The following is a 13,059-nucleotide window of genomic DNA, read 5'->3' as shown; positions in this document are numbered from 1 at the left end:
AAAATAATTAAATTGTAATTCTTTAAACACATTTTATAATGCAGACTTACGTAAGATTTTTCCAACCGGTAAACGCTTTCATCCAATTAGTCTTAAATAGTGAGTTTTTAGATGTAAAATGTTTCATGAAGATACTCATGGGGACTAGGCACAGTGGCTCACGCCTGTAATTCTAACACTCTGAGAGGCTGAGGCGGGAGAACTGCTTGAGGCCAGAAGTTCAAGACTAGTGTGGGGAACACAGTGAGACCACGTCTCTAGAAAAAATTTTAAAATTTGCCAGATGTGGTGGCACCTGCCTGTAGTCCCAGCTACGCAGAAGGCTAGGGCAAGAGGATCACCTAAGCCCAGGAGTTCAAGCCTCAATCTCTAAAAATAAATAAATAAATAAGAAGATACACATGGGGGCGGGAGGATTGCTTGAGCCCAGGAGTTCGAGGCTGCAGTGAGTCACGATTGCACCACTAACATTTCAGCCTGGGCAACAGAGGACCTTGTTTCTTAAAACAACAACACAACAACAACAACAAAAACCCCACTATACTCACAAGGAAAAAAAATGCTCCAAAATTTCAAATTTACTATTCCTAGTATTATTATTGAGACAGGGTATCACTCTTTCACCCAGGCTAGAGTGCAGTGGCACGATCATAGTTCACTGCACTCTTGACCTCCCAGGCACAAGTGATCCTCCTGCTTCAGGCTCAAGTAGCTGGACTATAGGTCACACCACCATGGATAGCTAATTTTTTAATTTTTTGTAGAGACAGCATCTCACTATGTTGCCTAGGCTGGTTTTGAACGCCTGGGCTCAAAGAATCCTCCCACCTTCCCTCCCAAAGTGTTGGGATTACAGGCATAAGCCACCATGCCTGGCCTATTAAAGGACAAATTTGTTTCTTCTTTGAATGAAAGGTGAGATTTTATAAACAACATTAAGGGAAATAATACAGAATTATAAATATCAAATATATTGAAACTAATAAATTTTATAAACACAAACACCAGAGTTATTCTAATACACTTTCCTCTTCATCAAATAACTAATAAATTCTTACCCCTGTGTCTGTCCAGTCTACACTCAGAACTTTGTCTTCATGAGCAGCCAGATCATAGAGAGGAGCCTTACAACTAAAAGATGAAAATATTAACATGTTATATGCCTTCAGTGTTAAAACAAACATTTGAATAATCACTTATACTTATCTGAAAACTTTACAGGGTTTACCAACCTTGCCCCAATAACCACTTAACCTTAAAATTCTGTTTATTTGATCACCTCTCCTCTTTTTCCTGTATCATTGGTAGACCACAGATATTTATTATAACAAAATATTCAGGAAAAAAATGTTATTTCATTATAAGAATTTATTTATAATTAGGCCCATTTTCACACTTCCTTGACTTTTTTTTAACCCCCAAACTATGGCCTTATATACTGTTTGTCTAGCTATCTACATGCAAAAAACAACATATTAACAAGAATTTCTTTTTCTTTTTGAGATGGAGTCTTGGTCTGTTGCCCAGGCTAGAGTGCAGTGACGCAATCTCGGCTCACTGCAACCTCCGCCTCCCGGGTTCAAGCGATTCTCCTGCCTCAGCCTCCTGTGTAGTTGGGATTACAGGCGTGCGCCACCATGCCCAGCTAATTTCTGTATTTTTAATAGAGACAGGGTTTCACCATGTTGGTCAGGATGGTCCTGAACTCCTGGCCTCAGGTGATCTGCCTGCCTCAACCTCCCAAAGTGCTGGGATTACAGGTATGAGCCACCGCGCCTGGCCAAAAATTTTTTTGATCCTGGCTTTTCTTTTGCATATCAGTATTTGTCACCTGAGGTTGTATAACCATGAGGCTTTTTTTTACTCTTCTGGTTTTAGATAAGAATTTCAGTATTCATTTTCTTTCTGTAACAGGTAATTGATATGTTTCTTTTGTAGATCATAAATAGAATGTACCTTCTTGTATCCCACAGCTTAACGATGTTATCTAAAGATCCTGAAATCAGCTGCTGTTCATGGGTAGGAGACCATTTTACTGATGTCACCCAACCGGTATGTGAGGTTAGGGACAATGACACCAAAGAACCATCTGAAGAAAGCAAAAAAGACAAGTGTCGAAATGTACAAAACAGAAGTAGGTAGAATAAACCCAAAAAATAGTTGTAGAAATTTTTTTTTTTTTTGAGATGGACTCTTGCTCTGTCACCAGGCTGGAGTGCAGTGGCACGATCTTGGCTCACTGCAACCTCCGCCTCTGGGATTTAAGCGATTCTCCTGCCTTAGCCTCCTGAGTAGCTAGGATTACAGGCACGCGCCACCACACCCAGCTGATTTTTGCATTTTTAGTAAAGGCAGGGTTTCTCTATGTTGGCCAGGCTGATCTCCAACTCCTGACCTCGTGATCCGCCCGCCTTGGCCTCCCAAAGTGCTGGGATTACAGGAGCCACCATGCCTGGCCATAAATTTCTTTTTTTGTACATCTCCAGTGAGATGAGAAATAGATATAATTCACACATATTTTCTCCCAGTGGTTTACATGACTCACCTTTAGTTCGGGGATCCCACAGTCTGATATGCCTATCTGTGCTTCCAGATGCCAAACGTTTACAAAGTGGAGAATAGGAAATACAATTAAACACTTTATTTCCTGTCTGAAAAAGAAAAGGAAAGAACATTAACCATCATAGACTAAAAACCAGCTCTAGAAGTTTAGCACTTAAAAGAACACTAAATTTGTCTTACCAAAGTTGACTTAAGACTGCCAGACTCAACATCCCACACTCTAATTGTATGGTCCCAAGAAGCACTGCAGATTTCTTCAGCATCTGACCACAAAACTGAGGAAACTGCTTCCATGTGACCAGAGAGGGTCACTATGGGAGTCTAGAAAGGAAGACCCCCAAAAGGGGAAAGTGTTTTCATTACAGAGTAATTGAAACAATAATAGTACTTATTACTTACAAAGCCCATATGACAGAGACAAACTGCCCATCTTTCATATCCTGACTTATTTCTTCTTTCTTTACAATGGAGTGGATATTTGTTTTTTATTTTATACAAGACACTGAGGCTGATAACTTGCCCAAAGTCATAGAGCTTGTAAGTGGCAGACTTGAGTCTGAACCCAAATATTACTTGTCTGTAGTTTTTCCACTGTATTCTGCTGCTCTTCATCTGTTCTACTTTTCATTTTGATCAGCATTAACACAAACTTAACTCTCCCAGCTGACAAATGTTATATTAAAGGTTAGTGCTGGATGGTTTCCGAATGGCCTTGGACTGATGGATAGTTTCTCCCCCTCTTTTTTTCTTGCCTGTAGTTCTCATAGTAACTATAGAATATTCCAGGAATATAACATCCGGAGATAGGGAGCAACTGGCCAGCATAGCCTGGGGGCTCTATTCCAGCTCCTAGAAACAGGATGTCCTTCAAACTTTGCCCAGAGAGTCAAGTGACCCCAGGGTACAAAAACCAGGGCAGGCTGCTTTTTGGGATCCCTCAGCTGTGCTGCAAGTGACACACATGCAGTTAACACTCCATTTGCCCCGGGCAGCTTCCTTGAGCCTTAGGGGACTGGCTCACAATGGATCCTCAGCTTGTGTTGTCCCTTGTTGCCTATCTGTAAGTAATAAACCTGTTTCATGTAACGTGTTGCATGTGTGCTCTTCCTCACCAGATTCAGGCAATTGGTAAAACTGCAGCCCAGGATGCGGTGGGTCAAAGTATTCACACTTCTATTCCTGGTGGCTGGCATATGATGACCTTTACTATCCTCCACTCAGTGGGAATCCTCCCTTAGGACTGGTTATTAGTGAAACTGCTTCACAGTTAACACAAAAAGCTTTGTCATCAGACAGACATAGGTTTCAGCACCTTCACTCAAAATATGCTGCCAATTTCTACATAACTCCTCCAGGTAAATTAATCTCATTAAGTTATTCTTACCACCACATTCCTCAGCACCTTTAAGTCCTATTATTTAATCTTTAAATAATGTACACAGTTCACTTATTAATACTCCACAATCTCTAATGTCTTTCTAAACTAAAAGCCCCAAACTAGGTAACTAGGTAGAGTACCTACCTTAAATATAAGGAGTATATAAAAGAGAGTGGGAAGGGCCAGGCACAGAGGCTCATACCTGTAGTCTCGACGCTTTGGGAGGCTGAAGCAGGAGGATCACTGGAGCCCAGGAGTTTGAGAACAGCCTGGGCAACATAGTGGGGCTCTATCTCTACTAAAAATATAAAATTAGCTGGGCTTAATGACACATGACTATAGTCATAGCTGCTTGGGAGGCTGAAGTAGAAGGATCGCTTGAGCCCAGGAGTTTGAGGCTACAGTGAGCTATGATCACACCACTGTACTCCGGCCAGACCCACTCCTGCAGTGGGTCACTGCACTCGGCCCACAGTTGTTTTAATAAGGGGTTGTTTTTACAACGCTTTAAATGGTAACTTAGGTTTTTGTGTGAACAAGAGAGATCTTGTCTCTCAAAAAAAAAAAGAGAGGAGGCCACACATGGTGGCTAACACCTGTAATCCCAGCACTTTGGGAGGTCGAGGTGGGTGGATCACTTAAACTCAGGAGTTCAAGACCAGCCTGGGCAACATGTTGAAACCCTGTCTCTACAAAAAAATATAGAAATGAGCTGGCCGTGGTGGCACATGCCTGTAGCCTCAACTATCCGAGAGGCTTACATGGAAGGACTGCTTGAGCCAGGGAGGCGGAGGTTGCCGTTAGCTGAGATTATGCCACTGCACTCTACCCTGGGCAACAGAGTGAGAGTCTGTCACAAAAAACAAAACAAAACAAAAAAAAAACTAGCTGGGCACGGTGGTTCACGCCTGTAATCCCAGCACTTTGGGAGGCCAAGGCAGGTGGATCACCTGAGGTCAGGAGTTCAAGACCAGCCTGACCAATATGGAGAAACCCCATCTCTACTAAAACTACAAAATTAGCCGGGCGTGGTGGTGCATGCCTGTCATCCCAGCTACTCAGGAGGCTGAGGCAGGAGAGTTGCTTAAACCCAGGAGGCAAAGGCTGCAGTGAGCCGAGACTGCACCATTACACTCCATCCTGGGCAGCAAGAGTGAAACTCCATCTCAAAAAAAAAAAAAAGAGAGAGGAAAAGAATTCTGGAATCGGGGATAGTCAATCTATTTTTATATAACTTTGCTACATTTAACTTCCTTAAATATTGCCTCATCTGTAATATTAAGGAGTTATAACTGGATCAGAAAGCAAACTTTTTCAGTGAAGAACCAGTAAGTAAATATTTCAGCCTTTGGAGACCACATACAGTTTCTGTTGTATATTTTTCTTTGCTGAGTAGTATTCTGTTGTATGAATAATACCATAGTTGGTTTTTTTTTTTTCTGAGACGGAGTTTCGCTCATCGCCCAGGCTACAGTGCAATGCATGAGCTTGGCTCACTGCAACCTCCGCCTCCCAGGTTCAAGTGATTCTCCTGCCTCAGCCTCCCAAGTAGCTGGATTATAGGTGTGTGCCACCACACCTGGCTAACTTTTCACATTTTTAGTAGAGACGGGGTTTTACCATGTTGGTCAGGCTGGTCTTGAACTCCTGATCGCAGATGATCTGCCCGCCTCAGCCTCCCAGAGTGCTGGGATTACAGGTGTGAGCCACTGCACTTGGACCACAGTTGTTTTAATAAGGGGTTGTTTTTACAACACTTTATACTTATAAAAACCATCCCTTAGCTCTCTGCAGTACAAAAATAGGTGACAGCCAAATTGGCTGTTGGGCTGTAATTTGCCAACTCCTACACCAAATGATCCCTGAGGTCTCTCTTCCAGCTTTAAAATTTTCCTGAAAGAAGTAAAGGAACCTGATAGAGGAGTGAGAAACAGAACAATCTTTGATGTGATCTAAAACAAAATGAAAAGGTGACACAGAGGTAATCAGAAGGCTCTAGAATAGAAAATGACATGGTAAAAACAATAGGCAAGCTGATCATATGAATAAGCTATACCATTCCTAGGCATTTACCCAAGAGAAATGAAAACAGGTTCACACAAAAACCTAAATACAAATGTTGATAGTTTTACTTATAACTGCCACACTGGAAACAATCAAATATCCTTCAGTTGGTGAATGATTAAACCAACTGTGGCATATCCATACAACAGAATACTACTCAGCATCGATAGCCCCGATAACCTCAAAAAATGTCAAATGCTTTATGCTAAGTGCAAAGGGCCCGATACAAAAGACTACATACACTAAACTATGTGATTGCACTTATGTGACATTCTGGAAAAATTATAGGGACAGACAGCAGAGCAGTGGTTTTCAGAGGATAGAGGCGGGAGGAGAGTTGACAAGAAGGGGCAATATGAGTTTTCAGGGATGATGGACTCTTCTTTTTTTTTTTTTTCAGACGGAGTCTCGCTCTGTCACCCAGGCTGGAGTGCAGTGGCGCGATCTCCGCTCACTGCAAGCTCCGCCTCCCGGGTTTACGCCATTCTCCTGACTCAGCCTCCCAAGTAGCTGGGACTACAGGCACCCATCACGTCGCCCGGCTAGTTTTTTTGTACTTTTTAGTAGAGACGGGGTTTCACCTTGTTAGCCAGGATGGTCTCGATCTCCTGACCTTGTGATCCGCCCGTCTCAGCCTCCCAAAGTGCTGGGATTACAGGCATGGACTATTCTATATCTTGGTTGTGTAGCAGTTACATGATTCTATATATTCATCAAAACTAAAGAGTTATACACCAAAAAGTGAATTTTCCTCTAATAAAACTTTTCTTTAAAAGTAGAAAAGTCAACGTTGGCATTGTCACTACAAACTAAGTGGAATAGTATTACTGGAGGGAAAAAAGCAATTTTGAGAATTATGGAGGAAAAAACTTCATTGTACGTTAATATATGAAGCAAACGACAGGTGAATGAACTGGCAGCATTATTCACATTAACACATTTCAGGCAGTAGAAAGAAATGCAAAGAGAAGATACCTATTTTTGATATGTCTTATCTCTTTTTTCTATTATTTTGCTAAAATCCAAATTTTCCTTTAGTTTTTGTGAGACAAGGTCTCACTCTGAAACCCAAACTGGAGTGCAGTGGTGCAATCATAGCTCACAGCAGCCTTGACTTCCTGGGCTCAAGTGATCCTCCCACTTCAACCTCTCAAGTAGCTGGGAATATAGATGCACACCACCATGCCTGGCTAATTTTTAAGTTTTTAGAGATGGGGTCTTGCTATATTGCCCAGGCTGGTCTTGAACTCAAGTGATCCTCCAGTGTTGGCTTCAAAGTACAGGTGTAAGCTACCATCTTGGGCCCCAAATTTTTCTATTATTTCTAACACAGCAACATTTTCATTGTAATTGGCACTTCAAGGGTTTCTGGCATGACTTAAATTAATGATTTATGAATATATAAATTTAAACCCTATAAAAAGCTAAATGATTTCTCAGGAAAAGCCAGGGAAAGGGGGAAAAAAGCTAAATGAGAAACTCAATATACTATTTCTCTCAAATAAAATGAACTATGGGAGCAAGCTTACAAAAGTATGCACCTAGAAATAAATGGTATCAGCAAAGCAGAATGGGAGAAAAATACTTAAATACATATATTTAGCAAAAAACTTGCATCCAGAATACATAAAGAACTCTTACAAATCAGTAAGAAAAAAAAAAAAAATCAATAAGTAAAAGAGAGCCAACACTCTTTTAAAAAATGGGCTATGACGTGGGAGGACTGCTTGGGCCCAGTAGTTTAAGACAGCTTGGGCAACAAAGCAAGACACCATCTCTATAAAAAAATGAATAATAACTTAAAAATTAGCTAAAAATATGAACATTTCATAATTGAGTATCAAAGATCCAGGGCTTAATAAAAGTTAATCATGACTTTAATAACTGACCACATCAAGTGCTGGTAAAGATGTGGAGTAACAGCTAGGCATGGTGGCTCATGCCCGTAATCCCAGCAATTTGAAACCGAGGTGGAAGGATTGCTTGAGGCCAGGATTTCAAGACCAGCCTGGGCAATACAGCAAGACCCCATGTCTTAAAAAAAAAAAAATTAGCCAGGGCATGGTGGCACGCGCCTGTAGTTCCAGCTACTTGAGAGGCTGAGGTGTGAGGATTATGTGAGCCCTGGAGGTTGAGGCTACAGTGAGCCATGATTATGCCACTGCACCACTCCTCTCAAAAGGGGGAAAAAAAAGGTCCATCAAAAGAATAATAAATAGCTGGGTGTGTTGGCTCAAGTTTGTAATCCCAGCACTTTGGGAAGCTGAGGCAAGCAGATCACTTGAGCCCAGGAGTTCAAGACCAACCTGGGCAACATGACAAAACCCAGTATCTACAAAATAAAAAATAAAAAAAAAAAAGAAAGAAAAATTAGCTGGGCATGGTGGCATGCGCCTATAGTCCTAGCTACTCAGGAGGCTGGGGTGGGAGGATCACCTCAGTCTGGGGAGGTTGAGGCTGCAGTGAGCCATGATCAGGCCACTGTACTCCAGCCTGGGTGACAGAGTGAGACCTTATCTCAATAATGGATAAACTGTGACATATTGATGCTGCAATGGAATGCTATGTATTAATGAAAAGATCTATCTTACAGATATCATATGAAATTTTAAAAATAGGTAAAACTAATCTCAGATGGCATAAGTCAAAAGTGATTAACTTTAGTGAGGTACTGGCTGAGAGGCAGGCTAGAGGGAGACATCTAGGGTATTGGTAAATCTCTATTTTTATTTGGGTAGTAATTACTTGAGTATATATATTTATAAAAATTCATTGAGCAACATTTAAGCTGCATGCCAAACTTTAAAAAGAGAAAAAAATGGCAGAGCATGGTGGCTCAAGCCTATAATCTCAGAACTTTGGGAGGTGGAGGTGGGAGGATCACCTGAGGCCAGGAGTTTGAGGTTACAGTGAGCTATGATTGTGCCACTGCACTCCAGCCTGGGCAACTGAGAAGGAAGGAAGGAAGGAAGGGAGGGAGGGAGGGAGGAAGGAAAGAAGGGAGGGAGGAAGGGAGGAAGGGAGGGAGGGAGGAAGGGAGGAAGGGAGGGAGGGAGGGAGGAAGGGAGGAAGGAAGGAAGGGAGCTACCTTTTCAGTAAAAAAACTTTTATAACTCAGGAAATCTTTTCCTACTCAGATATGTTCTTTAAAAGTTTGATCAGGGATATACATGAATATAAACTAACACTGGCACAATATCCAATTGGTAAGGCATTTCTAGCTTTACTTTTTATTTTATTTTCTGAGACAGGGTCTTGCTCTGTTGCTCAGGCTGGAATCCAGTGGCACAATCTTGGCTCACTGCAACCTCTGCCTCCCGGGCTGGGCGTAGCTGGGACCACAGGTGCAAGCGACCACATCCAGCTAACTTTAAAAAAATTTTTTTGTAGATACAGGGTATTACCATGTTGCCCGGGCTGGTCTTAAAACTCCTGAGCTCAAGCAATCTGCCCACCTTGACCTCCCAAAGTGCTGGGATTATAGGCGTGAGCTACCACACTCGGCCTCCATTTCTAGCTTTAATTTAGCCTATCAGAGTAAAGAAGCTGAGTAAGTGCCAGATCTTTCCTCTTGCAATTCATCAGTCTGTGTTTAAATGTATTAAGAAATGATAAATCATTACTTTCAGCTGGAACCAGTAAGCGCTTTTTTTTTTTAAATTTATTTTTTATTTATTTACTTTTTTTTTGAGACACAGTCTCGCTGTCGCCCAGGCTGGAGTGCAGTGGCACAATCTTGGCTCACTGCAACCTCTGCCTCCTGGGTTCAGGCAATTCTCCTGCCTCAGCCTCCTAAGTAGCTGGGACTACAGGCACCCACCACCATGCCCGGCTAATTTTTGTATTTGTAGTAGAGACAGGGTTTCACCATATTGGCCAGGCTGGTCTCAAACTCCTGACCTTGTGATCCGCCTGCCTCAGCCTCCCACAGTGCTGGGATTAGAGGCGTGAGCCACCGCACTCGGCCAAGCGCTACTATTACATTCTATTTGATGAATAATTTATGATCCCACTTTATCCTTCATTTTCAACAATTTTTACAAGGTATTTTATTGGTGACTATAAGAATTAATGTACAAATGTGTGCTTTATTTACTGCACATTCATTATAGCTATTAGAAAATGAATGAAAAATGTTTTTCTAAACCTGACTCAGTATCACCCTTCACAAAAAGTATATAAATATAGGTCGGGTCATATTATAACAAATATCTTCGTAACAGGATAAATAGTAAACTGCATGAAAAGCCAAACTCATGGAAGCACAGAGTAGAACAGTGGTTGCCAAGAGCTGGAGTGTGAGGAAATGGGGAAATGTTGGTCCAAGGGCACAAACTTTTAGTTATAAGATGAACAAGTTCTCAGGATCTAATGTACAGCATGGGTGGTGACGGATGTGTTAATTAATTTGATTGTGGTAATCATTACACAATGTTTATGTATATCTAATCATGTAGTACACCTTGAATATATTCAATCTTTATCAATTAAGTATTTTTAAAAGTAAGAAAAAATCTGGAAAAACTTGCCGAATTTGACTTAATGGAATCTAATAGCTAAATGACAGAAGCAAATCCCAAATTAAACCCTTGGTTTCTAGTGATTTAGAAGATATAACTAGGATCACTTATAAAAACTACATACTCAGTGCATGAAACAGATAATATTATCCAACAGTCAGGTAATTAGATGCTTCACTTTAGTGTAAGCTTTAATAATTAAAAGGTTCAGAATGCGGCATGAGATCAAACATAATAACTAACTCATCAACCTAGCAACCACAAGCCTGGCTCAATGCCACTACATTCAAAGATACAAATAAATGTAGCAACAATACTTTGCTTATAATAAAAATTTACAAGTCTACTGAAAAAAATGGATAATCATGGTTAAAGAAGCAAGGTAAGACAGAAGGAAACATAAACATGAAAGACCATACTAAATTACCATGTATTTGTCAACACAGGCCTAAGGCAAGTACAGTCAGTTCTCACAAATACTGACCCTTGTTAGTCCCAACTGTTCTGTTTTCTGTTTCTTTCTTGGTCGATTTGTGGACTCCTCCATTTCATCTTCTTCATCTGTAGGGACTGTATCACAAAGAATTAGATTTGACATTTTAAAAACAGTATTAATCGTGAACTGTCTGAAAGAATTCTTTACATTTCCAAATACAGTTTTTCCATGTTATCACAACTAGTTAAGGAATGATTATTCCTCATCATTTTGGTTAATAGAAAGTTATATATAAAATACTACCTAGATTAACAATCTTTAAAAATAAAAAAATAAAAAATACTACATTAGAAAACTAAAATCTAAGTAGTTTAAAATCTTGCTATCTTTAATGTCATCATTATAAATATCATTTTATCATAGCTACGAAAAATTGCTGTTAGTTGTAGGAGAGTTATGAACACATTACATTTACATTACGAAGGAGGGAAGGATAAACACATGAAAAATGCACATACATTTCAGCCATGTTTATTCTCTTAATTTCATTTTTCTACCAAAAGTGTTTCTGTTTTTTTTGAGTTTTTAAAATCTTTGCTATACATCACATGGTTAGGCAGCAAACCCAGATTGAAAACTACATAAAATATGCAACATTAAATATGTAATGTATGTTACATTACGTTACAGTAACATACACATTGTTACATTAAATATGTAACATAAAATATGTAAAACATTAAAATGTTTTGTGGCTTTTATGAATATTAATATTTCTCTAAATAGATTATAAACCCCTTAAAGTTAATAGCTAATCATATACAATCTCATTTACTCAGCCCTATCAAAAAATAAAAAATTCTACTAAAGAATTTTCTAAATTAAACCACTTTTTGCCACCAAATTATTTGCTTTCACCATTTTTGTAAAATCTACTAAAATGGATCATATATTTCCCACCATCTTACACATAATTATTCAAAACTGGTTAAGCGTGTCTTGATCCCCCTCAAGTCTTTGTGAAATGCATTTGGGGTATTATACTGTGTAACACAGCAATTACCTAAAAAGTAACAGAGGTATTCTGATCCGTTTACCCATGCAATAAATAGTTCTAGCTACTAGGTCTTAAAATGTAAGTATTTATGGGTGTGTGTTTTTTCCTCTTTTCTTCTCATCAGTGTCTTCTTACTACTATGAAAGCACCTTCCTCTAAGAGTCCTTCCTCCTCCTCCCTCAATTTGTTCCTTTTAATCTATGTTTTCAGAGTAAAAATAGTAATATTGGAAAAACTGCATTTAAAAATTTTTTTAAGTAAACCAGCTTACCTAAGAAATTAACAGTAAAATGTCTCAAAAGTCATTCTTAAATGACTTAAGTCAAAATGACTCGGAAAGTATTTTTATTCACTTCCAAGTTTCCTGAATAAGAGAACTTTGAGAATCAAGGTATTTATGTCCTATTGCACCAAACATGTTTTTGATACTTGCAATTCAGTGACACTATCCAGTAAGTAAGGGGGTGGTGGGGTAGGAAAAAAAAATCTCGAAATGCAAAGAAATATATGAACTTGTTGACATACTGGTCTATTTTTATGGGAAAATATGGGTTAAAAAGTCCCCTTTCGCTACACTGATTTTTTTTTTTGAGACAGGTTCTCACTCCATCACCCTGGCTAAAGTGCAGTGGCATGATATCATAGCTCGCTGAAACCTCAAACTCCTAGGCTCAAACAATCCCCTTACCTCAGCCTCCCAAGGAGCTAGGACTACAGGTGCATACCACCACACATGGCTAATTTTAATTTTCCACTTTTAGTAGAGACAGGGTCTCACTACGTGGCCTAGGCTGTTCTTGAACTTGTGGCCTCAGGTGATCCTTCTACCCTGGCTTCCCATAGTGCTGAGATAACAGGCGTAAGCCACCACATGGCCTCTGAACTTAAATTTTTGAAACGACATTAATAAGTCAAAGTAAAATAAATATTTAATTTACCTGTAGACCAGATCTTTAGCATTTTATCCCAGGAGCCACTGCAAAACTAAACAGATGTATATGAAGGGAAAAGACATATGTAATATGATTCATATTATTTGCCT

The 13,059-nt window shown here is 39.7% G+C and overlaps 2 protein-coding genes across 2 annotated transcripts in view; both read right to left on the bottom strand.

Annotated features, from left to right (window-relative positions):
• Positions 1-13,059, bottom strand: part of SUMO1 (small ubiquitin like modifier 1) — a 1,087,495-nt gene that overhangs the window by 708,764 nt on the left and 365,672 nt on the right. The window lies entirely within an intron of this gene.
• WDR12 (WD repeat domain 12) overlaps positions 1-13,059 on the bottom strand; it is a 33,477-nt gene that overhangs the window by 1,781 nt on the left and 18,637 nt on the right. Inside the window, exons 7-12 of the mRNA XM_050751029.1 lie at positions 12,956-13,001; positions 11,009-11,094; positions 2,743-2,883; positions 2,546-2,651; positions 1,957-2,089; positions 1,059-1,131 (exon numbers count right to left, since the gene is read on the bottom strand). Of these exons, the coding sequence (XP_050606986.1) occupies positions 1,059-1,131; positions 1,957-2,089; positions 2,546-2,651; positions 2,743-2,883; positions 11,009-11,094; positions 12,956-13,001 (585 nt within the window). The remainder of the gene's footprint in view (positions 1-1,058; positions 1,132-1,956; positions 2,090-2,545; positions 2,652-2,742; positions 2,884-11,008; positions 11,095-12,955; positions 13,002-13,059) is intronic.

The sequence above is a fragment of the Macaca thibetana genome, chromosome 12, assembly GCF_024542745.1.
Source record: "Macaca thibetana thibetana isolate TM-01 chromosome 12, ASM2454274v1, whole genome shotgun sequence".
In the NCBI taxonomy this organism is placed as follows: domain Eukaryota; kingdom Metazoa; phylum Chordata; class Mammalia; order Primates; family Cercopithecidae; genus Macaca; species Macaca thibetana.
This window is presented reverse-complemented; position numbering and strand designations above follow the sequence as displayed.